Source organism: Bos indicus, chromosome 11, assembly GCF_029378745.1.
Source record: "Bos indicus isolate NIAB-ARS_2022 breed Sahiwal x Tharparkar chromosome 11, NIAB-ARS_B.indTharparkar_mat_pri_1.0, whole genome shotgun sequence".
Taxonomy (NCBI): Eukaryota; Metazoa; Chordata; class Mammalia; order Artiodactyla; family Bovidae; genus Bos; species Bos indicus.
Genome location: NC_091770.1, coordinates 507,031 through 534,873, shown reverse-complemented (window position 1 = coordinate 534,873; position 27,843 = coordinate 507,031). Strand labels below are relative to the sequence as shown.

The 27,843-nt window shown below is 38.8% G+C and overlaps 1 protein-coding gene across 6 annotated transcripts in view; it reads right to left on the bottom strand.

The window, feature by feature from the left end:
* Positions 1-27,843, bottom strand: part of ANAPC1 (anaphase promoting complex subunit 1) — a 108,726-nt gene that overhangs the window by 27,707 nt on the left and 53,176 nt on the right. For all 6 annotated transcript variants that reach the window (XR_011569176.1, XR_011569175.1, XM_019969609.2 and 3 more), the window contains 16 exons: positions 26,457-26,535; positions 26,022-26,058; positions 25,870-25,940; positions 23,385-23,563; positions 21,355-21,569; positions 19,482-19,600; positions 18,197-18,468; positions 15,395-15,629; positions 10,941-11,032; positions 9,482-9,616; positions 9,224-9,306; positions 8,089-8,167; positions 7,228-7,302; positions 1,450-1,526; positions 814-904; positions 663-716 (listed from right to left, as the gene is read on the bottom strand). Coding sequence is in view for 4 of the 6 variants with exons in the window: in XM_019969609.2 (XP_019825168.2) it covers positions 663-716; positions 814-904; positions 1,450-1,526; positions 7,228-7,302; positions 8,089-8,167; positions 9,224-9,306; positions 9,482-9,616; positions 10,941-11,032; positions 15,395-15,629; positions 18,197-18,468; positions 19,482-19,600; positions 21,355-21,569; positions 23,385-23,563; positions 25,870-25,940; positions 26,022-26,058; positions 26,457-26,535 (1,893 nt within the window). In the remaining 2 variants the exon portion in view is untranslated. The remainder of the gene's footprint in view (positions 1-662; positions 717-813; positions 905-1,449; positions 1,527-7,227; positions 7,303-8,088; positions 8,168-9,223; positions 9,307-9,481; positions 9,617-10,940; positions 11,033-15,394; positions 15,630-18,196; positions 18,469-19,481; positions 19,601-21,354; positions 21,570-23,384; positions 23,564-25,869; positions 25,941-26,021; positions 26,059-26,456; positions 26,536-27,843) is intronic.

The following is a 27,843-nucleotide window of genomic DNA, read 5'->3' as shown; positions in this document are numbered from 1 at the left end:
CTAAAAGCTATAAACTTTTTTGGCTTTTCCCCCAAATCTTACCTATAGTATCTATCTTTTAAATGAAATTGAGATATTATTACATATAGTATTTTTAAGTTTTTAATCTATTTTATTATAAGCAATCTTCACTAGTAAAAATTCTTACACAACATGCTGTTGATAGCTCCTCTATATAACAGTGTAGATATACCATAGTCCACTTATTGACTACTTTTAGATTTTTTTGATGCTGCAAATTTTCTAATATAAATAATGTTAATTAAATATTTTTTTAACCAGGAAATAAAACCTTGTGGTCTTACTATCATCATCAGAGCAGCAATCCTCAATAGCAACTGTATTTTTTCTAAGTAATTTTTCCAACAAGCAGTTATCAACATTCAGTACTGAGAATGGCATAAGATATGACAATCCATAAAGGTCATGGCTTTTCTTAATTATTCTCTCATCATAAGAAATAAATGCCTTTAAGGGTAGTCACATTCTCAACCAACTAATATCCCAGAACTAAAATACAAAGATGAGCCAAAGCCTCAAACCTCCCATTCTAAATTCAAAGACTGTACAGATATTTGGCAACACATAAGTAGTCGAATTATCAGTGAATTTTCTTCAAGTTTAATTTTATTCCCAAGGAGAACCATCATAAAAAGACTTACTACAGAAGCATTAGGTGCAGACAAATAAGTCATAAAATCTTTTGCAAATTTATGCTGGAAAAAAACAAAATAAAAAATTTAAGGTTAAAAGACACATACTAAGGCTCTGTAAAAAAGAAAACAGAACAGAGTAGAGGAAGATATTTCTTACCAAACAGTTAAATGCTGATAAGTTTTCTGAGCCAGCAAATCGAAAACCCAGAGACAAACAAGCTCCTGCAATGATGTAGACATGTGCCTGCCTGAAAACAGATTGCAACAGATTGATTGAAATACTCTCCTTGTTTTGCTTTAAAATTCACTATTACTATTACCTGGGGACACAAATAATGAATACTCCTGTTCTCTAAATTAGTTTCTTCACTTCTGGGAACGCTCAAGTGCGCCTGTACTCAATCAACTGGCAGGTTTCCGTCTGCTTTCCTTAAGCAGAAGCACCGTGTGGCTCTAGCTGATAAAGTCTGCCTCATGCCTGCACTGTCTCATATGCAGCAAAAGAAGATAGTTTCTAACAATCACTGAGGATTTTTTTTTAATGAAAAGGATAAAAAAGGAATATATGTAAGTTAAATCTCTGATACAGTTTATGAGGGTAAAAATTCTATGCTTTAGAGAGCTAAATAAAAAAACAAACTGGTGAACATCTGATAAACCATGGTTAGGAACATGGTGGATTTAGAATAATTACTCAAATCAAGGACAGCATTTCTCTTGCACAATATATTTCAACTCATTTATCTGACAGATACTGGAGTAGCTAATGTGTATTAGATGTTTCAGGACTTACGACAAAGTTTCCAAATTCAAATCCTCTGAGCAAGGCAATTCAATCTCACTGAGAGAAATACTATTTTCTCTTATAATCTGTCAAGACAGAAAGCAGAATACTTGGATATTAACATTCAAGTTACAAGTATCTAGTAATTTGAATAATAACATACTGCTTATGGTCATATTTACATAAGCTTTACCAAACCATCTCATTCAAAGGCCTATATTTTAATCATACTGACTGCAATCCAATTTCAGATCTAAGATGGGACAAATACTCAATAGGACTGGACTACTTGAGTACATTCTGAAGCAATAACAGAGCAGTAATATTTCACGCCAGTGAACTGAAATCCAGACACGATGGCCACAGAGGAGACCTGGGGCAGGACTGAGGGGAAGCAGCAGGAAAGTAGAAAAAGGCAGTTGGAGAGAACTCTTAACCAGAGACATATGAATGTCTCCAGTATTCAGACTCATGAATGTTTCCAGTATTGAGCCTACCTTCCTGCCAAAGATAAGGTTAGTTACCATATTAGTCACTCAAACTATCAATATGTTAATTTGTTAACTATTGTTTAGAAACCCATCCCTTTCCTTTTAGTATGAACAGGAATTTATTTTTTTTTAAATACAGAGAATATCTAACTTTAAAACCACGAACTGATTTCTCTTCACTTAAATACAAATAAAAAAGATAAAGCTATATATTTTCTAAAACTTATGAATGCAAGCACATAGAAGAAAAACTATGAAGATTTATTCCTATGACTCTTTTTAGAAGACATTTCAGGATGCTTTCTATAATAAACCAGTAAGTACTCAGAGTCATTTATGATACAATCTTCTTACATACTGAGCACCACCAAATCAAAAAAAAAAAAAACCTTGAAATACCTTCTCCCTTTCATAATCTCAATGTGGTAAGCAATTACATTGGCTATGTAATACAGGCTGGTAACTACTTCCATCTTTCTTCCTCTTGTCTTTATTTTTAATTTGGAATGTATCTACTTAGAAATTGAATCACATTCTGAAAAACTGATATAACTCCAAAGTGAGCAGTAAATATATACATGGATAACCTAATTATAACATTCACTATATAAATCAGCAATAATATCATACAGGAATCAAATATTTCTATTTTGAAAGCAGGCAGTTACAAGCTCCTTTTTATCTTAAAAAGCATATAGCCTGGCACTTAAAGGTCTAGGTTCTAATCAAAGCAGGGCCACACATTAGCCCTGAACCACCTCTGTAAAACAAGCAAAATTATATTCCTACCTTCCAGGTTTCTGTGAGGATTAGAAGACTTAACCTACTCAAAGCTCTTAAAATTAATACCTGGCACATATTCTTTGTGTTAGCTGCTATTATTATCATTATTATAGATCTGTACCATTCCTATCACAAGATCACACTTGATCATAAACCACTTGAAATCATCACTAAAAACCTGAGTTATAATAACTGTGTGCGGGGGGTGGGGAACACACTCTTCAGCCTAGCCCTTGTTATCGTTTCTACGGCCTCGTAAGTTTAAAAAAAAAAAAAGTAAGAAATATAAGGTGCAATCAAAGGGAAACATGTAATCACTTATAAGCAGGCTGAGGCACACAGGAATGAACAAGAAAAAGACCACCGAACTGCTGGTTTTTCCCCCTAATCTTTATTTATTTGGCTGTGCCAAGTCTTAGTTGTGGCATGTAGGATCTTTCAGCTGCAACATGTGGAATCTAGCTCCCTGACCAGGGATCAAACCCGGCCCCCTGCACTGGGAGCGCGGAGTCTCAGCCACTGGACCACTAGGGAAGTCTAAGACAAAAATCCTGAGCTCTCACGACTGCCCCGGTACCCAGTGGCTAAGACTCCATGCTCCCGGTGCTGAGGGCCCAGGTTCAATCCCTGGTAGGGGAACTGGATCCCACATGCTGCAACTAAGAGTCTGCATGCCACAAATGGAGATCCCGCATGCCACAACACAAAGACCGAGGATCCCGCACGCCGCAACTGAGACCCAGCACAACAAAATAAATATAAATAAATAGTTAAAAAAAAAAATCTCAAGCGCTGAAGGCCTAACAGCCAGTTTAAGTTTTGCCCCACCTCTTACTAGCAAGGGTGGTTTTGGACCAGTCTGTCCTCTTCCAACGTAACAGTGAGGTACTGAGCTCTAGCTACTGTGTGCGAGTTGCTAGGAATGAAAGATGGAAAAGATACGGTAACTGGCCTTGAGGTCTCCTGACACACAAATAATCAAAAGTACATCGTTCCCACCCATACACTGGGGGCAATACTTGAACAATTAATAGCATAACAGTGAACAAAAAAAAAAAGAAAGAAAGAAAGAAAAAGAGAAACAGGTTGCAGAGTAAAGCTTTTTTATGAAGATGTTAGTTACTGTATTTGATACATGCCTTAAGTTCAAACAAATAAGCAGTTTATAAAGTGACCTTATTAACCCATTTTTGATGCTAAGTTGCTCCCTACAAGCAGCCCTGCTACGGAATCAATGAGATGACTGGGTGGGAACCAGGAGAAAGTAGAGAGACAGGCATATCAACAACAGAACTGTGAACTTGTTATATATCCTACTGGGTAACCCTAATATAATAAAGACCAAATTTAAAATTATTAAGTCTGAAGGAAAAGGAATGTCAGAGAGATAACTATATTAAAAGTCCAAGGACTACATTTCCACAAAACTTTAAAAATAGAAGTTATATAAAAAAAGAACTTACATGAATTTTCACTTTCCATTTGAAAATAGTTATTTGTGTACATGCTTAACCTCACTTTGAAAACTAAAAAAAATATAAACTTAGCAAACTAAAGTTTTCTCAAAATCAGTCTACATGTCAGATGCATCTTAAATGTAGCATGGAATTTAGGATGGTGTCTTGCATTTGCAAAGGATCAACAAACATATGCTGAATGAAGGAATAGAAGAAAAAGTATAATTTCATCCTACAACGTACATTTTAAAGCATACTTTCCAGAAGAACTGCTATTTTTGACATCTAAATACTCAAGGAGTTAAATGTCTGCCTAGCCCACGAATCATATGTGACCAGGGCAGACCCAGGCCCCACAGAATTAAAGAACTCAACTGAGACTAGAACTGGCACCCAAGAGACAGGGTTTGACATTTGATTCCAAGTAAATTAACTGCTGCTTTAAAGCAAAATGATTTGTGTGTGTATGTATATATATTTATGTGTTCAGTTCAGTTCAGTTCAGTTCAGTTGCTCAGTCATGTCCGACTCTTTGCGACCCCATGAATCGCAGCATGCTAGGCCTCCCTGTCCATCACCAACTCCGGGAATTCACTCAGACTCACGTCCATTGAGTCAGTGATGCCATCCAGCCATCTCATCCTCTGTCGTCCCCTTCTCCTCCTGCCCCCAATCCCTCCCAGCATCAGAGTCTTTTCCAATGAGTCAACTCTTCGCATGAGGTGGCCAAAGTACTGGAGTTTCAGCTTGTACACACACATAAAGATAAGTATGCATGTATATACACACGTAACACTCCTTAGAGGAATACAACAGGAACTAGAGTCTTTAAAAAGCAACATGCACATTTTTACTCTGTTACACATATTTTCTAATTTTCCTTGTCATGGCTTCTTAGCCATCATTTAAAAGTGGACATTTAATTTCCAAATACATGGGTTTAAAAAAAAAAATATGCAGAATGCTTCAGACACAAATCAAAATTACTTAACATAAGAAAAAGAAATGCGACATACTTCCAGGAGAAAAGACCATAGAAAATCATCCTGAAATGACCACACTCTTGGCATGAGAAGAGAAGGATTTTAAAGCAGCTCTTCTAACTGGAAGGACAATATGCTCATAATGAAAAGACAGAAAATCTCATCACAAAATGTATGAAACTTTAAAAAAAGTTATATTAAAAAAAGAAAAAGTAGAAATTACTTAAAAAGGAAAAATGCAAATTTTACAACAGCAAAGTACAAAAATGAAAATTTTAAATTCACTTAATGGACTTAAATAGGAAAATGAAATGCCTGAAAAAGAGTAAGTGAACATAAATTCATAGAAACTATGCAATCTGTAGAAATGGTATAAAATACAACAGTGATCTGATTTTGACAGAGGAGTCACAGGAATACAATAAGGAAAAGAAGGAATACAAATGATGTTGGTGCAACTAAATATCTATATTTTTTTTAAAAATGGAAGCCTTAACCCTTAATCTCACATCATCAACAAAATTACTGAGATAAAATATATAATTATACATAAAAGCCAAAACACTGGGTTTTAGAAAAAAATCTTCAGGTTAGTCAAATTTTTTTTCCCAAGGATTCAAAAAAGCAATAACTATAAAATTGAAAACCGATAAATTAGGCATTATCAAATTTTTAAAATTTTATGCTCATCAAAAATGTTACTAAGAAAATGAATGGGTAAGCCATAGGTTAGGAGGGATATCTACAAAACATTTATCTGATAAAGGACAGGTCCAGAATATATTAAAAATTCCAGCAACTCAGTAAGACCCACAAAATTTTTTTTAAATGGGAAAAAGATATAGACACTTCATAAAAAAGACATATGAAGAAGCAATAAGCAAATAAAAACTTTCTCAACATGCAAAATGAAACTACAGGAAGACATCATTACGCATTAACAAGCAGAGCTAAAATTAACGACTACCAGCACCGGCAAGACGGGCAGCAGGCAGCACTCGCACACACCACTGCTCCGAGGGAAAACGGCGCACCGTCCCCGGAGAAAAGCCTACTGTCCTCAGAACGCTAAACGTGCCGTCCACTCTATGCCTAGGTATTTCACACACCACTGCTCCGAGGGTAAAAGGCGCACCGTCCCCGGAGAAAAGTCTACTGTCCTCAGAACGCTAAACGTACCGTCCACTCTATGCCTAGGTATTTCCAATACTAAGTAAACACTCAAGAGAAATTAAAATATAAGTCCACAAACTATATTTATGGTAGCTTGATAATAACTGAACCTAGAACCAACCCAGGTGTGAATGGGAAAAGGGAAGAGAATTCTCAAAAGAGAATGGAAAAAGAAATTGTGGTATATTCATACAATAGGATACTACTTAACAACAAAGGCTGAACTACTGATACACTCAGTAGTATCTCAAAATCATGCTGAATGAAAAGAAGTCTTATACAAAAGGGTTTATACTGCGACTCCATTAATAAAACGTTCTGCATCAGGCAAGCTTATACAGTAAAATATTAATTGCAGTAGCTAACTGGCTGTACGAGTGTTTGTATAACATTCTTTCAACCTTTATTTTGGAATTTTCTTATTAAAACATTGGAGAAGCATTCTAGCACTCTTAAGGATTTATTTTCCAAATAAAACAGTAACAAGGACATGGATAGTTAATTAAAGGGCAACACTTAGTTACAATATTTACAATATTTGGGGTTTTTACAAGAGTCTGCTTATTCTTTTAACTACTTGGCTTACTGGGTAAATATGCCATAAAATAATTAAAACAACTTATTATATACAAGATCAAAAATTGTCACAAAGTAGTAACTTTGATAAATGCATACTTAACTAGAATAAAAATGTCAAAAACACTTAGGTTTCTTTAAGGAAGGCTGTGGTCTGTGCTCAACATACAATCTTAAAATGAAAGTTCCTGTGTTTTGAAGAAATACCATAATCATCAATATTGTCTTCAAAAGAAGTAGTATTTTATAGGGTTTTAGAAAATCCCACAAGAAATCATAATTTACATGATTAAAAATAAAATAATATTTATCATACGTACGTACTTGAGGAACGTTGCTATCCACCCACTTGGAATTTGGTAAAATATCATCCCACAAAATCAGGCATCGAGCAAGCGTCTTAAAAATGAAATACAAAAAAATTCATTACAGCAGGGGAAGTTCACAGATTTTGTAATGATAATACCAGTAACAGAACAATTTAAGAATCAGTTCCCAACTGATGGAAATTTTCAAAATAAAGCTAAGTATATAATATCAACCGAAGCCACTCACTAAAACAAACTGAAAGTTTACTGGGTTGGCCAAAAAGCTCGTTCACATTTTTACATAAGATGTTACAGAAAAGTCCAAGTGAAGCTTTTGGCCAACCCAATAGAGGTATCACAAAAAAATCTAAAATTGAGTTGTTCATCATCGAAGTTTGGAGAAGTTGGAGAAAAGTTTTTAAAACTTGCCCCATAAATGAAAAGCCATAAGGAAAAGAATCAGTCTACAGAATTTAAAGCCTATCATATGCTAAAAACATACATTTAAATATCAAGAGGAAAAGTTTGAGGTAGTTTTGTCAAACAATTACTGTCACAAATTATACCTTTAATAATATTACTGCATTCCTAAAAATAATGAAAAAAATGTAAAACAAAAGAAGTAATGAAGCCCCACTGAGTCACTGCTCATTAGGAAGTTTGAATAATAATGTGAAAAGTTAAAATGTTACTTCAAGTATTACATATCAATGTGGTTGCTTTATTTAGCAATTCCTACAGCTATATTTGGGAATATTCAAAAGAATACTACCAGTTATACACACACATGACGGATTAACAGTAAAGGCTTGCTTACGGAGACATTTTATATAGATTCCTCAAATTAAGAGAAATGAAAAACCGCGAAGTACCATACCCTAAGCAAGAGGAATTCTGGCTTCACGAAGTCCAGCAAATACATGGTGTCTGGAGCGCGGAGCCAGTCTGCGATGGGCCTGTCGGTGGTGGATGCCAGCAAGCGTTATTGCCCAAGAAGAGAGTAGACAGTCAAGAATCACAAGACACATTTCAGGAATTTTCTTTCCACTCCAACTACCGCTCTATTTTTTTCTCACAATACTTCACATCCTCCAAAGTAATATCTGGTACGTATGTATGCCTTACTATAAGCTAAGTATTTGTTTTATTCACTGAAACATCTCCGGTGCCAAGAAGGCAATGACGTATGCTTTCATCTAAACAGTAGATGAATAAATCTGCTTTTACCCTTAATTTTGCTAACATTCACTTTGTCTAAAAAAGGAATTTACAATATTGAAAAATTTCTTGAATCTCAGACAGTGTTTTTAAATCAAAAGAGTCAAAACCCAACTTACTCTATGCGAAATATAAAAGAATAAAAAGCCAAACATCAACTTTCAAGTGCCAACACTAGTTATTAGGGTTGGGAAGGCAGAAGGTATGGTCATTAAGAAAGCTCTTGAATTAAGCAGAAACCGTTTTTATGGATGGGAACCAGGACTATAACAATGCTAAGTATTTCTGATTTCATCAGTTCTCACAACATGCAAAATCAATGAAAAGGAATTTGGACACTGTTTGATTGTCAGTGACGTCAACTATAAAAATGAATAGAAACTGGCAACCGTATTGTCAGATGTTGAAATAACTGGCAGTATTTGACAGCACTAAAGCCAGGCTGATCTAGCACAGTTTTACTGTTAGTAAACACAGTAAGATAATTTAGTGTCACTACTGAGGTCAGAGTGGGGCTTCCCAGGTGGCTAAGTGATGAAGAACCCACCTCTCAATGCAGGACATGCAAGAGATGTGGGTTTGATCTCTGGGTCAGCAAGATCCCCTGGAGGAAGAAATGGCTACCCACTCCAGTATTCTTGCCAGAAAATTCCCACGGACAGAGAAGCCTGGCAGGTTACAGTCCACAGGGTGGCAAAAGTCAGACATGATTAGGCAATGGAGCAATTCAAAATCAACTGAGGTCAGCCAGGCAGTGACTGTCATGGCAAGGGATGGGTGGGCAGACACGGTACCTGTTATTGGTTTTTAAGTAGATCATGGCCAAAGCGAGAGTGGCACCTGGACAAGTCACATCCACATTTATGGTATCTCCTTCCTATCAAAAGAAAAAGTTTATTTGTGTAAAAGAGCTTTGAATTACTCTAAAATTCTTCTGAATGCTAGCCATACTTAAAATGAACATATCTACAAATGCTGATATGAAAATTACCATTTCTTAAACTAATTCCTTAGTTTCCAGAACTCTGATCTGTTGCTTGATCTGGACCTACCTTGATCTGGTAACTCGGTGACTTATGTTTCTCTCTGTGCATCCCAGCTTGAAAGCGCCTGTGGCCCCCAACCATGTACTGATAGAGCTGCTCGGGCACGTTGAGGTCCGACATCCCTATCAGGTTGCTGCCGTGCTGGAGGACAAAGGAACAGGGTGTGAAAGGAGATTTTACAGAGTAAGATCCCGAACATACGCCCATGACAAAGCACCAAGTAACTTCAAAGCTGGGTATTCAGGTTTTTTAATCAATTAAAATAAACATTTCTCATGAGTTAACACTCAGTCTACTAATAATTCACATTAAAATTATATAATACACATGCAGACAAATTAATACTTTCATTCCATAAAATACACAAAAGCTTCAAAATATACTTAATTTTACTAACAGCTAAAGAAATTGTTATGTAGGTAAATGAAACCTGAACTATAAACATCTCAATCCCTTCATTATTGTGCCTATGAACCATTCCAACAATAATAACCATAGTAATAAAAATAACTTTCTGAACACTTAACTTTCTTCCAGGCACAATTCTGTGTGTTTAACATGGGTTCACTTACTTAATATGACGACAAGCCTATCAAACAGCTGCTGTTTTACAGGTGAGAAAAGGAGGCACCCAGATCGCACCCACGGTCACACAGCTACTAAAGAGCAGCAGTGGCCCTGAGACAGGGCAGCCTGGTCCCAGTCTAGGGAGGCGCTCAACTACCGACAATACGGTAGTTAAATGATGAGACTCTGGTCACAACCAGAACTCAAGTCCCAATTCTCAGTGCGATGCTTGTTTCATTGTATCATCTGCCCCCTTACCTCATGTGTCAGATGTGAAGAGTCAAAAACCTAACTGACAGCTTTCTTTATATAATTTAGTTTCAGTATAACCCTGTATTGGAACCCACAATCTTTAATCAAAGAACCCACATTCCAGCTGACACAGTCATTTAATGAAATGTTTCTGGTAATTCTATACTGTGTCTCCTGAATGGGGTTAAAGATGGGTCAGAGTGATACTGCATTCGGTAACAAAACAGCTGCTAACAGGGCGACCTTCTGGGATATCAGGGTGCCAAAAGACAACTTTGGTTTATCTCTAGTAACTTCTACACTCTTGACGCTTCCCACCAGACTCATGTTTTCACTGGTTTCTGACTAACAGGGCTGTCACTTCTTCATCTTACGTCTTGAAATCTGTCTGACAAATTTCATTCCTAGGGTACATTCATAAGCAGTTACATCTAAGCTGGGGTCAAGAAACCTGAAAGCCCTACTCTTCACTATAATTTCTCTCCATTTCCAAATATGACACTTAGAGAAACATCCAGAAAGAAGAAAAGAGCTCAGAATCAGGGTCAGCTAAGGCAGAGCAGTATTCAGAGTAATGTGTCCGGGTCGTTTGTCTCGACAAGCAGATGTTGTCACTAAAGCACCTGAAGGCATGAACTCTGCTTACCCCCAAGCAAACCATGCCCAGGGCTAAACCAGCAGCCAGCGAGTACGATTCTCTGTCGGTGCAGTACTCCATTTCTGGACCAGGGGGCCGTCCTATAAAACATAAAGCAACACAGGTCAAGCTGGTCTCTTAAGAGCCTAAGTCGTAAAAGTTTTAAAGCTAACTTTCCAGTAAGTTGCCTAAGAGCTATGAATTCAATATAATCCCACTGAGAAAGATCTGACATTCTCACAAATGTCCACTACTTTTGGTTTACTACAAAATAAAACCCAAACACGGTTCTTCTAATTTGCCAATTTGAAAGGAATGACCTTAAAATACTGCAAAACCTTGGGCTTTATAATAAAACCAAAAAAAATTACCAAAAAGTAGGAAGAAATTTTAAATGGGAGGAATGCTCAAAAAAGCTTTAATTTGTAATTTCTTTCCTCTTTCCTTTTGTTGTTTTACTATTTTCAAATCCATTCATTAGATGTGGTGTACACATGTTCAAATACTGATAATGAACAGGAAGGACACTTCAAGTATTTAAGAATTTTAATTCTTAACTATGCAGTTCAGTTCAGTCGCTCAGTCATGTCCAACTCTTTACAACCCCATGGACTGCAGCACACCAGACTTCCCTGTCCATCACCAACTTCCAGATCCAGACACTTATTTTGAATCTAGATAATACTAAGCTTTACTATGATAGAATTTTTCTGTACTGATGCCAAAAGTCTGACTAGATGTAAAATTCACACTTTTAAAAAGTACCCTTTAATTCTAACTCCACCCCCTTTAATGCAGCAAAATGTATTTATATTATACATATAATGTATTACATCCCCAAAAAAGTTCACATTCCTAGAATTTCATCCCTAGAAAAAAAAAATTTTTAAGAGAACAAAACAATTACACATGTGCAATCAGTAAAATGTTTATTGCTTAACAGCAAAGAATTAAAAACCACCTAAAACTCCTGAAAATAAGAAAATGATTGGGCAATTTACAGAACATCAACTCAATGAGCTATTATACAATATAAAATTGATTTTAAAAGCTATTTTTGACAATAATATATGAAAAGGGCAGTACAAAAATGGTATGTATATGGTGACTAATTATACAAAGAGCATATGCCTATGAATCCACATGAATCTTTTACAGGTAATATACAATCTTCTATATACAAGATGAAAGAGCTAAGGCTGTGAGACATGTGTGATACTGGCATTAGATATCATCATGATACAGCCAAAGAATGTATTGCTATTGCTATTGCTAAGTCACTTCAGTCGTGTCTGACTCTGTGTGACCCCATAGATGGCAGCCCACCAGGCTTCCCCGCCCCTGGGATTCTCCAGGCAAACACTGGAGTGGGTTGCCATTTCCTTCTCCAATGCATGAAAGTGAAAAGCAAAAGTGAAGTCACTCAGTTGTGTCTGACCCTCAGCGACCCCATGGACTGCAGCTTACCAAGCTCCTCCATCCATGGGATTTTCCAGGCAAGAGTACTGGAGTGGGGTGCCACTGCCTTCTCCGAAAGAATGTATACTACCCCATAAATGAATAACTTTTTAAAGTCAGTCCTGAGGATCTTCTGACTATTTCTCAGACCAATCAGTTAAGCTATTATATATTTTGGTAATAGGAAATTTTATTTTGAGAATAACTTATTTCACCACTATAGTAGAAACAGAGGAAAACAATAGAATGGGAAGAACTAGAGATCTCTTCAAGAAAATTAGAGATACCAAGGGAACATTTCATGCAAAGATGGGCTCGATAAAGGACAGAAATGGTATGGACCTAACAGAAAATATTAAGAAGAGGTGGCAAGAATACACAGAAGAACTGTACAAAAAAGATCTTCACAACCCAGATTATCACGATGGTGTGATCACTCACCTAAAGCCAGGCATCCTGGAATGTGAAGTCAAGTGGGCCTTTTGAAGCATCACTATGAACAAAGCTAATGGAGATGATGGAATTCCAGTTGAGTGATGCACTGAAGTGCCAGTAAATTTGGAAAACTCAGCAGTGACCACCGAACTGGAAAAGGTCAGTTTTCATTCCAATCCCAAAGAAAGGCAATGCCAAAGAATGCTCAAACTACTGCACAATTGCACTCATCTCACACGCTAGCAAAGCAATGCTCAAAATTCTCCAAACCAGGCTTCAACAGTACATGAACCGTGAACTTCCAGATGTTCAAGCTGGATTGAGAAAAGGCAGAGGAACCAGAAATCAAATTGCAAACATCCACTGGATCATCGAAAAAGCAAGAGAGTTCCAGGAAAACACCTACTTCTGCTTTATTGACTAGGCCAAAGCCTTTGGCTGCGTGAATCACAACAAACTGTGGAAAATTCTGAAAGAGATGGGAATACCAGACCACCTGACCTGCCTCCTGAGAAATCTGTAGGCAGGTCAGGAAGCAACAGTTAGAACTGGACATGGAACAACAGACTGGTTCCAAATACGGAAAGGAGTACGTCAAGGCTGTATACTGTCACCCTGCTTATTTAACTTATATGCAGAGTACATCATGAGAAATGCTGGGCTGGATGAAGCACAAGCTGGAATCAAGATTGTAGGGAGAAATATCAACAACCTCAGATATGCAGATGACCACCCTTATGGCAGAAAGTGAAGAAGAACTAAAGAGCCCCTTGATGAAAGTGAAAGAGGAGAGTGAAAAAGTTGGCTTAAAACTCAATATTCAGAAAACTAAGATCATGGCATCTGGTCCTACCACTTTATGGCAAATAGATGGGCAAACAATGCAAACCATGACAGACTTCTTTTGGGCTCCAAAATCACTGCAGATGGTGACTGCTGCCATGAAATTAAAAGACACTTGCTCCTTGGAAGAAAAGTTATGACCAACCTAGACAGCATATTAAAAAGCAGAGACATTACTTTGCCAACAAGTTCAGAGCTATGGTTTTTCCAGTAGTCATGTATGGATGTGAGAGTTGGACTATAAAGAAAGCTGAGCGCTGAAAAACTGATGCTTTTGAACTGTGGTGTTGGAGAAGACTCTTGAGAGTCCCTTGGACCGCAAGGAGATCCAACCCATCCATCCTAAAGGAGATCAGTCCTGGGTGTTCATTGGAAGGACTGATGTTGAAGCTGAAACTCTAATACTTTGGCCACTTGATGCAAAGAGTTGACTCATTGGAAAAGACCCTGAGGCTGGGAAAGATTGAAGGCACGAGGAGAAGGGGACGACAGAGGTTGAGATGGTTGGGTGGCATCACCGACTCAATGGACATGAGTTTGAGGAAGCTCCAGGAGTTGGTGATGGACAGGGAGGCCTGGCGTGTTGCAGTCCACGGGGTCGTGAACAGTTGGACACAGCTGAGCAACTGAACTGAACTGGTAGCACACTACATAGTTGATTCCAATTCGTTCCTGCCCCGCAGTACTCCTGTATAAACATCCACTCTCCCGACAGAGTCTCCTAGTGTACGTGAACACTCGTGACTGGCTTTGACCTAGGAGCCTGGCTGGCATAACATAAGCAAAGGTGTAAAATGTGCCTCCATTATTTGGTTCTCCACTTGCCCTTCTGTCATCACCACAAAAGCAGCACACCCTCCAGTCTGGGTCCCAGAAAAAGTCATTTGGAGCAGAGTCTGAGTATCAGACCCATAGATCTAGAGCTTGTAGCCAATAGGCCCGGGCCAATTTTGTGGCTATCCTGAAATACATGTAGAAAGATCCTGAACAGGGCAGAACGAAACATGTAAGTACATATCTAAATTACTGAATGCACTAATAATGCTAAGAGCATCTCCATTTGTCAGAAAAAGATGACAACATCCAAGACACATTTCCAAAAAATGTAGACTCAGCTGAAAACACAGAAACTAAATTTCATCACTAACGTACCCACTAGTACATAAAGGAGAAAAGGAGGAGTCAAGCACTCCCATTCTGTCAGAAGTACTGTTGTCCAAGAGAATAAACACTGTGCTTTCAGGGATCAAATCAACTTCGAATTTTAAGTGCAGACCATTGCTGGACAAGGCCTGGCATAGACAGAGCAGGATAAACAGCACGCTCACGTGTGATTTTAAGAGCACAGGCGGGAATTCCAGGGCGGTCCAGAGGTTAGGACTTTGCGCTTCCACTACTGGGGTCCTGGGTTCAATCCCTAGTCAGGGAACTGAGATCCCTCAAGCCGCATGGCATACTCCCTTCCAAAAAGAAAGACCACAGACCACCTCATTAAATGGGGCCATGGAGGCGCAAATGGGCGGGCAAACAGTGAGCATGCAGACTAACCACCTGCAGAGTAACACAAGTCTTGGAAAACACTATCTGTAATTTTTTCTTATTAGTACAGCTCTTTCTATGCTTACAAAACCTACTATTTTTTCCCTCATTCTTATAATCTTACTATTTTACTTTGGCTCCTGTGGAATGGGAAATAAACATGAGACCGCAGCGCATCGAAGTCCTACCTATTTCAGCCAACAGGACCTCCGCGGTATGCCTGTGAGCCGTCCCTTGATAAACAAGGCCGATGCCAACCACTGCAGCCACCTGGACATTGTGAGGAACGTCAAGCTCTGTGGACGTTGGGGGCAGGAGAGCAGGAATGTGGATGCTGAGAAGCCGGGTAACTGACATATCCATGGTGCCTAGTTTAGCAGCAGCAACACCAAGAAGCAGTCCAATGCTTGTCATCTCATGACCCTAAGACAGAGAAGAGAATGAGACGTAAGTCACTACCAAAACAAATATGCAACTTTCATAAAATACTTCCTGCCAGTAATTTTATTAAGTACTTTTATGTGACAGGCACAATGAGAGGCTCCAAGAATACATAAGCAAAGTAAATAGAAATGGTTCTTGTTCTCATGAAGTTAGTGCCCTTGGGGGAGAAAATGTGTTAAGCTAAAAAATATATATTATCAAAAACTCATTTAATGAAAAAGTAAATATTACATGAATATTTTAACAGAGCCTAATTTATTTTAATTGAAGTACAGTTGATTCAGTGTTGTGCTTAATCTCTGATGTACAGCAAAGTGACTCAGTTATACACATACATACATTCTTTTTTTATATTCTTTTCCATTATGGCTATGTCACAAGACTGGATATAGTTCCCTGTGCTACACAGTAGGACCTTGTTGTTTATCTTCTAACTGTAACAGTTTGCATCTACCAGCCCCAACTCCCCGTCCATCTCTCTCCTTCCCCTTTTCCCCCTTGGCAACCGCAAGTCTGCTGTCTATGTCTGTGAGTCTAATTCTAACAGAGCCTAATTTAGATTAAGAGGAACTGGGGTATCACTAGAAATCTCTAAATAGTAAACTTACAATAGAATGAGTACAAATTAGCCAAGAAAAGTGGCAAAAGTTGGGGGACGGGTGTCACTGAGATTTAGAAAGTAAGAGAAAATGATGTCAGGTGAGGGAATATATGCAGATAATGCCAAGATGATTCAAAAATAATGATGCTTGCATGACAACAAGCGTGTCAAGACAATTCAATGGGAAGAGTTTTTTCATAAAAAGGTGCTATGACAACTGTAGAGCCACTTGCAAAAGAATGAAATTTCATTTACTGAAATACCTTACATTAAACATAAAAATTAACCTCAAGATGTAACTAAAAGTAGAAAACTCTTAAAAAGCACAAGTGTAAATCTACATAACAAGTATACACCCAAGTGACCTTGGGTTAAGCAATAACTGATTAGGTAAGATACCAAATGCACAGCAACCAAAGAAGAAACAGATGAGTTGTTGCCACTGTTTAGTCGCTAAGACATATCTGATTCTGTGACCCTACGGACTGTAGCCCGCCAGGATCCTCTGGCCGTGGGATTCTCCAGGCAGGAATACTAGAGTGGGTTGCCGTTTCCTCCTCCAGGGGATCTTCCCGATCCAAGGATCAAACCCACATCTCTTGCATCTCCTGCACTGGCAGGCAGATTCCTAACCAACTGTGTCACCTGGGAAGCCTAGATGAACCAGATTTCATCAAATTAAAAGCTTTCGTGCTTCACAGACACTATCAGAAAATGAAAAGACAACCCAAGAGACAGCACAATGGGAGAAAATTTTGCAAATCATGTACCTGTTAATGGTCTGGTATCCAGAACACATAAGGAAGTCTTATAACTCAACCAATTAAAACTAAGCAAAGAATGTGAATAGACATTAGTCAAAAGACCACATATAAACGACCAATGAGCACATATAAAGATGTTCACTATCATTAACCATCAGGGAAATAAATGCAAATCAAAACCACAATGAAATATTACTTCACACCTACTGAGGTGACTAAAATTAAAATGACAGATAACAACAAGTGTTGGCAAGAATGGACAGAAATTGGAACCCTTATGTATTGCTTGTGGGATTATAAAACGATGCAGCCACCCTGGAAAACAGTTTGGTAGTTCTTAAAAAATTTAAAAAGGGCTACCAAATGACTCAGCAATTCTACTCCTAGAAATATACCGAAGAAAAACGAAAACATTCATCCACACAAAATGTTCATAGTAGTATTACAGATAACAGTCAAAAAACAGAATAAACTCAAACGTCCATCAACCGATGAGGAAAATAAAGTCTATCCATACAATGGATGTCTACTTAGCAATAAAAAGGAACGACGAGCTAGTGCACGGTATTAATATAACATGAACAAACTTGAAAGCGTTACAGTAAGCAAAAGAAGCCTCCCATAGGAGACCACCTACTGTTTGGTTTCATTTATATGAAACGTCCATACTGGCAAATCCACAGAGACAAGAAGTAGATGAACAGTTTGTCCGACTGGAGGGAGAGGGGACAGCTGACTGCTACTAGGTAGGGGGTTCCTTCACGGGGTGACGAAGATGTTCTAAACTTAACAGTAGTGATGGATGCACAACAACAACGTGACTATAATACAAACCACTCGTTTTAGGCCACGAGAAAGAGTCTGGTTTGCAGAGGAGCTAAAACAGCCAAGCCCTACGGTTGGAGTGTGAAGAGCAAAGGAAAGAAATGCACAGAGTAGGTTGGAGAAGTGAGTAGGATCACACAGGTTCCAAAAGGCACATTAAAAGCAACGGAAGATCACTAAACAGTTTGAGCAGGAATGCGATCTGTTCCAATTTATGCTTTAGAAGGATCTCTCTGCCTGCTGAGAAGAATGCACTTAGAGGGACATGACTGAAGAAGAGCGCACAGGACCCTGAGGAGCTACAGTAACAGCCCTGGGGAGGAGCAAGGCCAGGAGCCAGCAGCATGAGTTCTCACTTTGGTTAGGTAGTCGTGGATATTGAGAGTAGCCAGCTTGGTAAGGTGCCCGTTAAGGCCCAGGGCCATGAGAAAGCCAGCATACTCATTGGCTAGCTCGGCATGCTTGGGCTTATTGTAGACGATCCAGGCCGAGTCGATCTGGGAGGCAGGGGCTATCTTCAGGCCCGCAGCCACACCATTGTGGAAGCTGGCCCAGCTGGTCATGTTGGGGGGCACGTCGATATTCCCACTGTTCAAGTCCACTGTCGTGTTCCGAGGAGGGGCCCGCCCTAGGCAGACAAAATGTAAAACAGAGAGTGAAAATTCAGAAAATCAAAATTGTTACACTGATTTCTGAGAACAAAGATCACTTTGCTGCATTCAAAACCCTTAGCCCCATAATATCTGGGGCTACATGAATAATAATTTCAATATGAAATTGATAACAATGATATTAATTTCAAATGTACCGCCCTACTTTTCTCTTCCTCTCTAGATGTTAAGAAAACATGGTATTTTCAAAAAGACAAAGACTTTTACAAATTTGCTCTATCTCTATCTCTTACGTATATGTCTCTCTATATATAGTAATCTAATTATATGCTATTAGTAAAAATTCCAAATTGCATTCAAAGATACCTATATAAAAAAACATCATTTTATACACTTGAGTTACCCTGTGAATCAGAAAAGAGTATTCACTAAATTTAAATCTATGGTCAACTTACTGAAGAGCAAATAAACTGTTCATAATGCTAGGCTCCCTATGAATTCCTTTTCTTGAGTGTTTTGATTCTAATCTACACTGTGTACTTGCAAATACTGAATTCTCTGTATATTTTTAATGTTCTATAATAGCTTAAGTCATGGATGAATAGTTAAAATAAATATTCTAAACACTGCACAAAGTTATACAGTTCACTAGAGGTTTGAAACATGTTCTGAAAGTTATGTAAATTTTAATTAGATGCACAGTGTCTTATTTGTAAAAGTCTATATACACATACACACACATACAAAGACACAGCATAAAATAAAATATATTTGCATTCACCATTTGCTTTCTGTACCTAAGAGCTAACTCAAATGCTGGTCTGTGAGAGTACCACATTGGTGACAAGTTCATGACAGGCACTTTTACTTTCTCAAAAAGGGCAGAGAGATTAATAATGAAACAGCAAGTAAAATTTCTAAAATGACAGTTCATCACAAACATAAGACACAATACTGATAATGCAAAAAGAACTCCACTAAACATATAATTCATCGTTTTCCTTTCTCACTGACCCAGAGTTTAACATACCAGTTAAATTCAGCTTAGGAATAGGCAACGGTTCTGTTGGAACGGGATGGTATGAAAACAAGGTGAACATTCCTCGTCCTACTGGGAGAGCCATAGTCCGCTGACACAACTGGAGCAATCTATAATTAAAATTAAAGCCATTATGTGAAAAAAAAATTTAAACAGACAAACAAACTGGAATGTAATCTGTAGTGAATATTTTAAAAGCAGCAGTGCTGTGAAAGGTGAAGCCACATCAAAGTAAATCCCTACAAAGATGTGGGTCAATCATCTGAACATGGTTATTCTTTTTCACACTCTGACTCCCATTAGAGGGCTTCCTCTATGGCTTAGCAGGGAAAGAATCCTCCTGCCAATGAAGGAGAGGCAGGTTCAATCCCTGGGTCGGGAAGATCCCCGGGAGGAGGGCACGGCAACCCACTCCAGTATTCCTGCCTGGAGAATCCCATGGACAGAGGAGCCGGGTGGGCTACAACCAAAGGGCTGCAAACAGCTGGATACAACTGAGCACCTAAGTACGCATGCACTCCCATTAGAAAGTCTAAGAGGGAGACGCGTTCCTCCTTCTGTTTCATATTCACTTTGAATTAAAACCAGCTTTCTATAAACCAAGCCAACTCTCCCTAAGTATTCAAAAAGAAAAACCTAAAATTCTATTTGAAATAATGCTAACACTCTCAGAGGCAAACACAGGGTTTGTCGGGTTTCCTCACCGTGCTACTGCCAGTTTAGCTGGGACCCTCCTCTCATCCTTTTTGTGAACACAGCCCTACTGCCACCTCCAACGCCTACACACAGGAGAAAAAAGAAGTCCTTGTTTTGGAGGTGAGTGGATTTCATGGTGTCCCCGGAACAGTGAAGTCATCTCATCTACTTGATGGCCAGGATTTATGGAACTAATAGCACTGCGTTAACTACGTTCAAGGTTAAAATGGCTTCTCCAGGCTATGTTTTTGTTTAGTCACTCTAGTTTATCTCACTCTTTTAGGACTGAAGCCCTGCCAGGCTCTTTTGTCCAAGGGATTTTCCAGGCAAGAATACTGGAGTGGGTTGCCATTTCCTTTTCCAGGCTATACTTTGAAACTAATCCACTATTTTTTAACTTGCTTCTATGTTAAAATAAGTGGCATCAAACAGAAATTGTGGAAGTAGGAGCATTTATATCCAGGAAATAATACATGCTAAATCTGAAGACACAGAAATATCCTTTCTGAGGCTAAGAAGAAGCTAAAACTCTCTCTGCAGACAAAGCTGTTCACAGGCATGCTCTCTCCCTTATTGTAAATGCATACACCTGCTTTCCTCATTCACTGGGGAGGAACACTTCACTGTAGTAAGATGACTCTTTACGAGAACACTGCCCCACAGTAATTTGTCATCAGGGAAATTCAGAATTAGGCCAGAATGCTACATCCCAAAACATTTTTAGCAGAAACAGAATACATAATCCACAAAATTACAATAATGAAAACAAAACCAGTATACCCGTTCCACTTAAGATGCAGCTGATTTTAAGATGCATCACTATTTCATGAGGTTCTAAGAAAGAAAAAGCACTGCCAACTAAACCGTAACACCTACAGACACCCACAGACTGACAGATAATCTGATTTCAGAAATGTGAAAAGGTTAAAAAAAAAGATCAGCATCACAAAATCAATGACCTCGGATAACAAAAATGTCTGACGGCACTGAGCTCTACGATGTGCCCAGCAGTGCTCTAAGCACTACGCACAAACGGCCCACTGGATTCCTGAGCAGCCCTGTGAGGTGTGAATGAATGCTACCGTCATGCCTGTTCTTCCAGCTGAACAAACTGCGGCAGCATTCAGTAATTTTTACTTAAATTCCGGCAGCTGATGTTTGCCTTCACCTGTTCTCTTTCTCCTCGATGAACTCGTGGTCACTGAGCTCGGGGTACTGCACCACATTGACGCGGACAGGATGTGCACTCTGGAGAAGCCTTCGCACGTCCTGCACCCGTAAGTCTTCGCTCCATATTAGCGACATCACCTCCTGATTCATGTCATTCATGCCATCATCCTCCTCCTCTGTTTCTGTTCCTGAAGGAACATCTGATGAGAGCACCTGAGTAACAGACTTGGTTGTAATACTAACTTAAAAACCAGCCAACACGCATTTGTTGAACATAAGAACGCACAGGGTGAGGTACCAAGTCTACATCAAACAAAAAGCATACGCCAAAGCAGGGCTGGCCCAGGTTCCCCGGGCATACGGGGCTCCTACCTAGAAATCTTTAATTGTATTGTATTGCCTACAATACAATTTAATTAATTGTATTGTAATACAATTGCCTAAATACAATTTAATTAATTGTATTGCCTACTTGGAAAGATTCTTTACTCAGCCAAGGGGAAAGCTTTCAACTTAGAGTAATAGTCAGGAGGCTGATCCCACAGAAAGGAATATTCTAAATAAATTATAAAAATCAAACTATATTCTAAATATTCTGAAGAGGAAACATATTACTGGCAACACAAGATTAACCCCACACAATGTTACTAAAGAACCGACACCAATTTAAATACTGTCTTTAATTAGCAGAAGAAAACCACCTGGAAAGGTATCAACCAAGGGCTGGAGGAGGTCCGACTAACACTTTCTCACTTCCATGCTTTAAACAGAATGGATCATGGTTGGTTTTCCCTTTTCTTTTTTTGTCCTAAGTATGTTCCAAGTATGTTTCTTAAAAGGAAAGGAATTAAATGCAGCAAAACAAGTGAGGAGAGTTAATTGCCTGCTTATCATTCTGTCCTCATAAGCTCAGCATGTGCTTTAACTTCCCAGGCCAAATGATTCAATCAGACTTCAGAACAGAAGAAATAGCAGAAATCTTGTTTTCTCACACTTTTCTACTCCTTTCACAAAATATTAATTCCTAGATGAAAGGCTAAAATCTTGCAACATTTAATGTGGAAGCAACATTAACCAGGAAAAAGAATACTGGAAGATACGACTAAAAATCAGTCTGACTTTAGTTGCTAAAAATTTATTATAATTTCTATGGAATATCTAATTTTAAAAGAAACTATATTCCAATTGGTGAGTCAGCAATAAAATATAGACCCAAATAGCTGATAAATTTGAGACGAGTTACAAAACATAACCTCAAGTAACTGAACAAACTGAATTTAGCCAGAATTTCTTAAAAGGACATATAAATACAGATAAACGATTATCAGTATCATTTGGCTTTAAGGCTAATGATGGTCTCATTCATAGTAACAAAAGAGGTCTAAATGCTAACGACTTAATCTTGGTTGAGGGAAAGATAATCATATTATTAACAAAAAATTTTGGTTTTCTGTTTAAAATAAGACAAACACTAATTCACCTAAAACTTCTTACTTAAGTGCAGATTAAAAGATAGATGGGGGCTTGCCTGGCAGTTCAGTGGTAAAGAATCTGCCAGCCAATGCAGGATATGCAGATTCAATCACTGGGAAGGGACAAACCCCGGAGTAGGAAATGGCAACCCACTCCAGTGTTCTTGCCTGGAGAATCCCATGGACAGAGGAGCCTTATGGACTACAGTCCATGGGGTCGCCAACTCAACAGCAACTTAGCAACTAAAGAGCAGCAGCAGTTAATTACTAACGTGGTATAAGCAGGGAATCAGTCATGGTAGCTGTCTACTAACTCAACACTTGTCCTGACTCAAGGCAAAGAAAGGTGCAGGTAAGACAGAGCATTCACAAAATCTATTTCCATGTTCAATCTACAATGAATAAAATTTACCCTATTTTAAAGCATATCTATCTAGCATATGATAAAAGATAATCTGATACATACACCTGCAAAAATTCTTAAAGGAAAATGGAGGGAGGCTCTACTCTAAGTCTACTGAGGCTAAAACTGAACATGGACTTTCCTGATACTCACAGATTTTCCTTTGGGCAAGTTTCCTTCGCAGGCCTGCTTGGAAAGATCCTGACGTCCAATCAAGAGGCAGACAGCTTCCGGCCAGTCTGAAGCAGGCTGCTCCCGACAGTGATAAATCGCATCTCGGATGGGAAGAGCTATTCCAAAGGGAAGCGTTTCCAAGTCTCTTAAAGTGAAACCTTGTGACGGAGGGAAAGGAGAAAATTCTTCAGTCAGACTTAACCACTGTCCCAATCCTCCGAATAAAGTTAGTAAACTCTACCCTAACAAATAGCAAGAAACCGATTGTATTCATTCTGCTACCAGACCAGCATCTTGACATGAGTATTCTTGGGGGTGGGGGGGGGGGGGGATTCCTAAAGACTTTGAAGAAAAAAGCATAAACAATCCAATAGGAAAATCAAAGGACAAAAAGACATTTCCCTAAGAGGAAACACAAATGGTCAATAAACATACAAAAAGATGCTCTGTCCAATGAGTGATCAGGGAGATGCAAAGTAAAACCACTAGGAAATGAAAATTCATACTCATCTAACAGACATATATTAGAGTCAATCAATACTGCTGCTGCTGCTAAGTCGCTTCGTGTCCGACTCTGTGCGACCCCAGAGACGGCAGCCCACCAGGCTCCCCCGTCCCTGGGATTCTCCAGGCAAGAACACTGGAGTGGGTTGCCATTTCCTTCTCCAATGCATGAAAGTGAAAAGTGAAAGGGAAGTCGCTCAGTCGTGTCTGACTCTTAGCGACCCCATGGACTGCAGCCTACCAGGCTCCTCCATCCATGGGATTTTCCAGGCAAGAGTACTGGAGTGGGGTGCCATTGCCTTCAATACTAAGTGTTGGCAACTACACAGAGCATCAGTAACTGTCTTCCACAGAGGACGGTGGTGTATACGGGACCAACCACCTTGGAAAACACAGGTATAGTCAGGTTCACCCTTACAGCCCATCAGCAGCCATACAGAAACGCGCGCACAGGGAACAAGGACATAAGCATTAAAATATTCATTAGCAATTGTTCATTATGGCAAAACGTGGTAAGGCAGGAAAGAGTCCAGTTTCCATCATCAACAGAACAGATAAATAAGTCGTGATATATCCAAGCAGTAGATTATATAGCAGTGAAAATGAATGAATGACCTTCTGCTACGTGAGTCAACATGGATGAATCTGTAAATATTGAGGAAAATAAGGTAGTAAAAAACATATATCTACACTGAGCTACATAAAGTTAAAAACATACAATACTAAGTAATATATGAAGGTGATAAAAAAAATGACAGACGGTAACACAAGATTTAGGATGGGTGCTGCATCAATGGTTACCTGTAGCAGTAAGGTGTGTGTGAGAGAAGGATATACAGGACTAGGTCCACAGGCCTTTCTACCACACTGACAATGCTTTATTTCTAATAGTGGGCGACCAGGACATCAATGCTCATTTTACTCTTATTCTCTAAACACATTTCATACACTCTCTTGTATATATACCATATTTCATTTAAAAATTTTTCACAACCTCAGGTTAATTTTTTCTGAAATGATTTTCTAAATTTTATAATATTTTACAGTATTTATTAACATAGAAAATTGGTTAATTAGAGGTAAAAATGTTACCTTATTTGAGAATGACACTTATACTAAATGCTATGTAACATACAAATGAATAGAACTCATCCAATATTTTTCAGCATAAGTATCTTATTGGTAATACTACATGACAATTACTGGAATTTTCAAGGAAGCATAACAAAAAAGAAGAGTGAAAAACTCAAGTCATTTAGAATATTCTCTAAATAAGAATTCAGAAACCTCTTGTAATATTCATTAAAGCACTACTTTCAACATACTATTTTATAACACCCTCATTTTTTATGTTTTCATATTGTTAATATTTTTGAAACATTTTAGTTCATTTTTATAGAAAGTTTTGGCAGTTTACTCAGCTTAAAACCCAAAGGCACAATCTTTAGGAAGAGAGAAGAAATTCTCTGCCTTCCTTTCCCTTGTCCCAGGTGAATCTGCCTCTTGGTACATAAAATCCCTGGCCTGTATCACTCAAAAGCATACTCTAAGATATACACACATTACTTTTAGATTTTGCCAGAAATAATCATTTCTGGTATCTAAGTTAACAGCTTCAAATCTGAATGTGTAGTGATTAGCATTCTCCATTCTGGGGCCACTCTACAAAGCCACAGCCTCTACTGGTCTCAGAGGAAAGACATAGATTTTCCACCCACCAAAGGAGAAAAGGCTGGTACCCAAGATGTTAGTAGAGGGAAGCTGTGAGACCGTCAGGCAAAGAAAGGGTGGCTCAGGGGGCCATCATCTCAACACTGTGGGATCCTGCTGTAGAGCCAGAGGCCCTGCCTTCTCATGCCTCCCAGCTCTAGCGAGCTCTGAGGACACAGGGCCTGGTTAGGAAAGGGCAGTCCAAGGAAGGGATTTCAAAGACACATGAAAGGTAACAAGAAGACCTTACCTACATTAGTCATCCAGACAACTAATCTCTCACCCAGGCTAGAAACCGACGCAGAATGCCGGAAACTAAACCTGCAAGAGAGCAAACAGGAGGCTGTTAGACATGAAGTCGTGAAACAGGCAGTGTAAAAGTACAAACTGAGTAAAAGTCACCTGCTCTCCTCTTGTTCTGCTTGTGGCTTCGGGGGGGCTAAAACAGAACAAAACTTTATTTTGATAGTTATCCTGATAAAGCAAGCAGGCAACATATAGAAGACATTTGGAAAGAAAAATTACAGATAAAGAACTCCTAAAAAACAATAAAATAAGCAGTACTCTGGCAGGTTGGAAAGTATAATCATTTCCCTGGGGCTAAAACAGCCCTTTTTAGACATATTGAAAATGTAGTTTGTCAGATTTTAAGTAATCTTGGTCTCTGAAAGTGAATTGTGGACTCAAGACTATAACTGTGCCATTTTGTCACCTCTAAAATGAAGCAAGACACGGCACCTGAAGTACACTTAGAAAAGTTTTAATTTTTTTATTTCAACTCTGATACCGACATCTATAAAAATTTGTTTGGGGAAGCCTAATGTTAGACCGACTTACCTATACTTATTCTGGATAAATACTGTGAAGATTCATCAGAAAGAGAGCTTTCGTCACCAAGTATGTAGAGTGCAATACTCTGCATAAGGAGAAACTTAACATTATTTTTTAAACTCTTGAGGCATAAGCACAGACAGGAAAATTAGCCCATTTTAGATACAGAGCTCTGTGTTTTGACAAACGTTATACAATCATATAACCACAGTCAGGACGCAGAATGCTTGCATCACACCAGAAAGTGCCCTTGGGAATCACTGGGAATAAATAACGCATCTTTTTTCTCTTCCTGTATTTTGCTTCTTCAATATCATGCAAATGGAGTCACAGAACATGTTGCCTTCTGTGTCCTACTTCATTAACTCAGTTCTGTGAGATTCATCCACATTACTGCGTGTATCAGCAGTTTCTTTCTTTTCACTGCTGAGGGGTGTTCCATTAGAAATATGTACCAATCTCTGCCTATCTACTTACAAACGGATTGACATTTGGGTCATTTGTGTTGAGTGGATGCTGAGTCCTTTCAGTCACGTCTGACTCTTTGCGACCCTAGGGACTGTACCCCACCAGGCTCCTCTGTCCATGGGATTCTCCAAGCAAGAACACTGGAGTGGGTTGCCATTTCCTCCTCCAGGGGATCTTCCCGACCTAGGGATTGAACCCAGGTCTCTCAGGTCTCCTGCACTGGCAGGGGGGCTCTTTACAACTAGCGTCCCAACTTAGAGTGAGGTAAACCCTAACTCTCTACTCCTCCAGGCCCTTCTCCACTTCAGCCTTCAGAGTTCTTTGAGTGTTTGCTATTACCACTAAGATCTGCACCTACAGCCTTTTTTTGGAAAGAAAGTGGCAGTACGATGGTATCAAAATCTCAGCACAATTGGAGGGTCTTCACGTCCTAACTCTAAACCAGTAGAGACACTACGAATGATAGGCTCCTGAAAGTCGCTGACATCGCATCTAAGAAAGATATGATATAACACGAATATTTGTAAGTTGACTAGTGTAAGCTGGACACGGAACACCTTTGGCTTAGTCATATATCTCTGGCTCCCTCTTGGGTAGCTATAACACTGAGTCTACCCCATTTTAACGGAGTTGTACAGAACCAAAGTATCTGGTGAATTCACCTAAATGTTTCCACATAAGCAGCAAGGAATGAAAAAGTATTGAGCTGCCCTTAATACACTGTGAATGGACTGACTGCCACTGAATCGTACACTTAAAAACAATTAAAATAATATTATGTTATATATATTTTATCATTGTTTTTTTTAAAAAAAGCAGAATCACCATTCTGCATGTCTATTTCAGAGCCGTGGCGGGTACTGAAGACTTTCTCAACATGAAGGAAGCAGAACGTAGAGTACAGGAGGAGCAGGTGGGGAGCAAA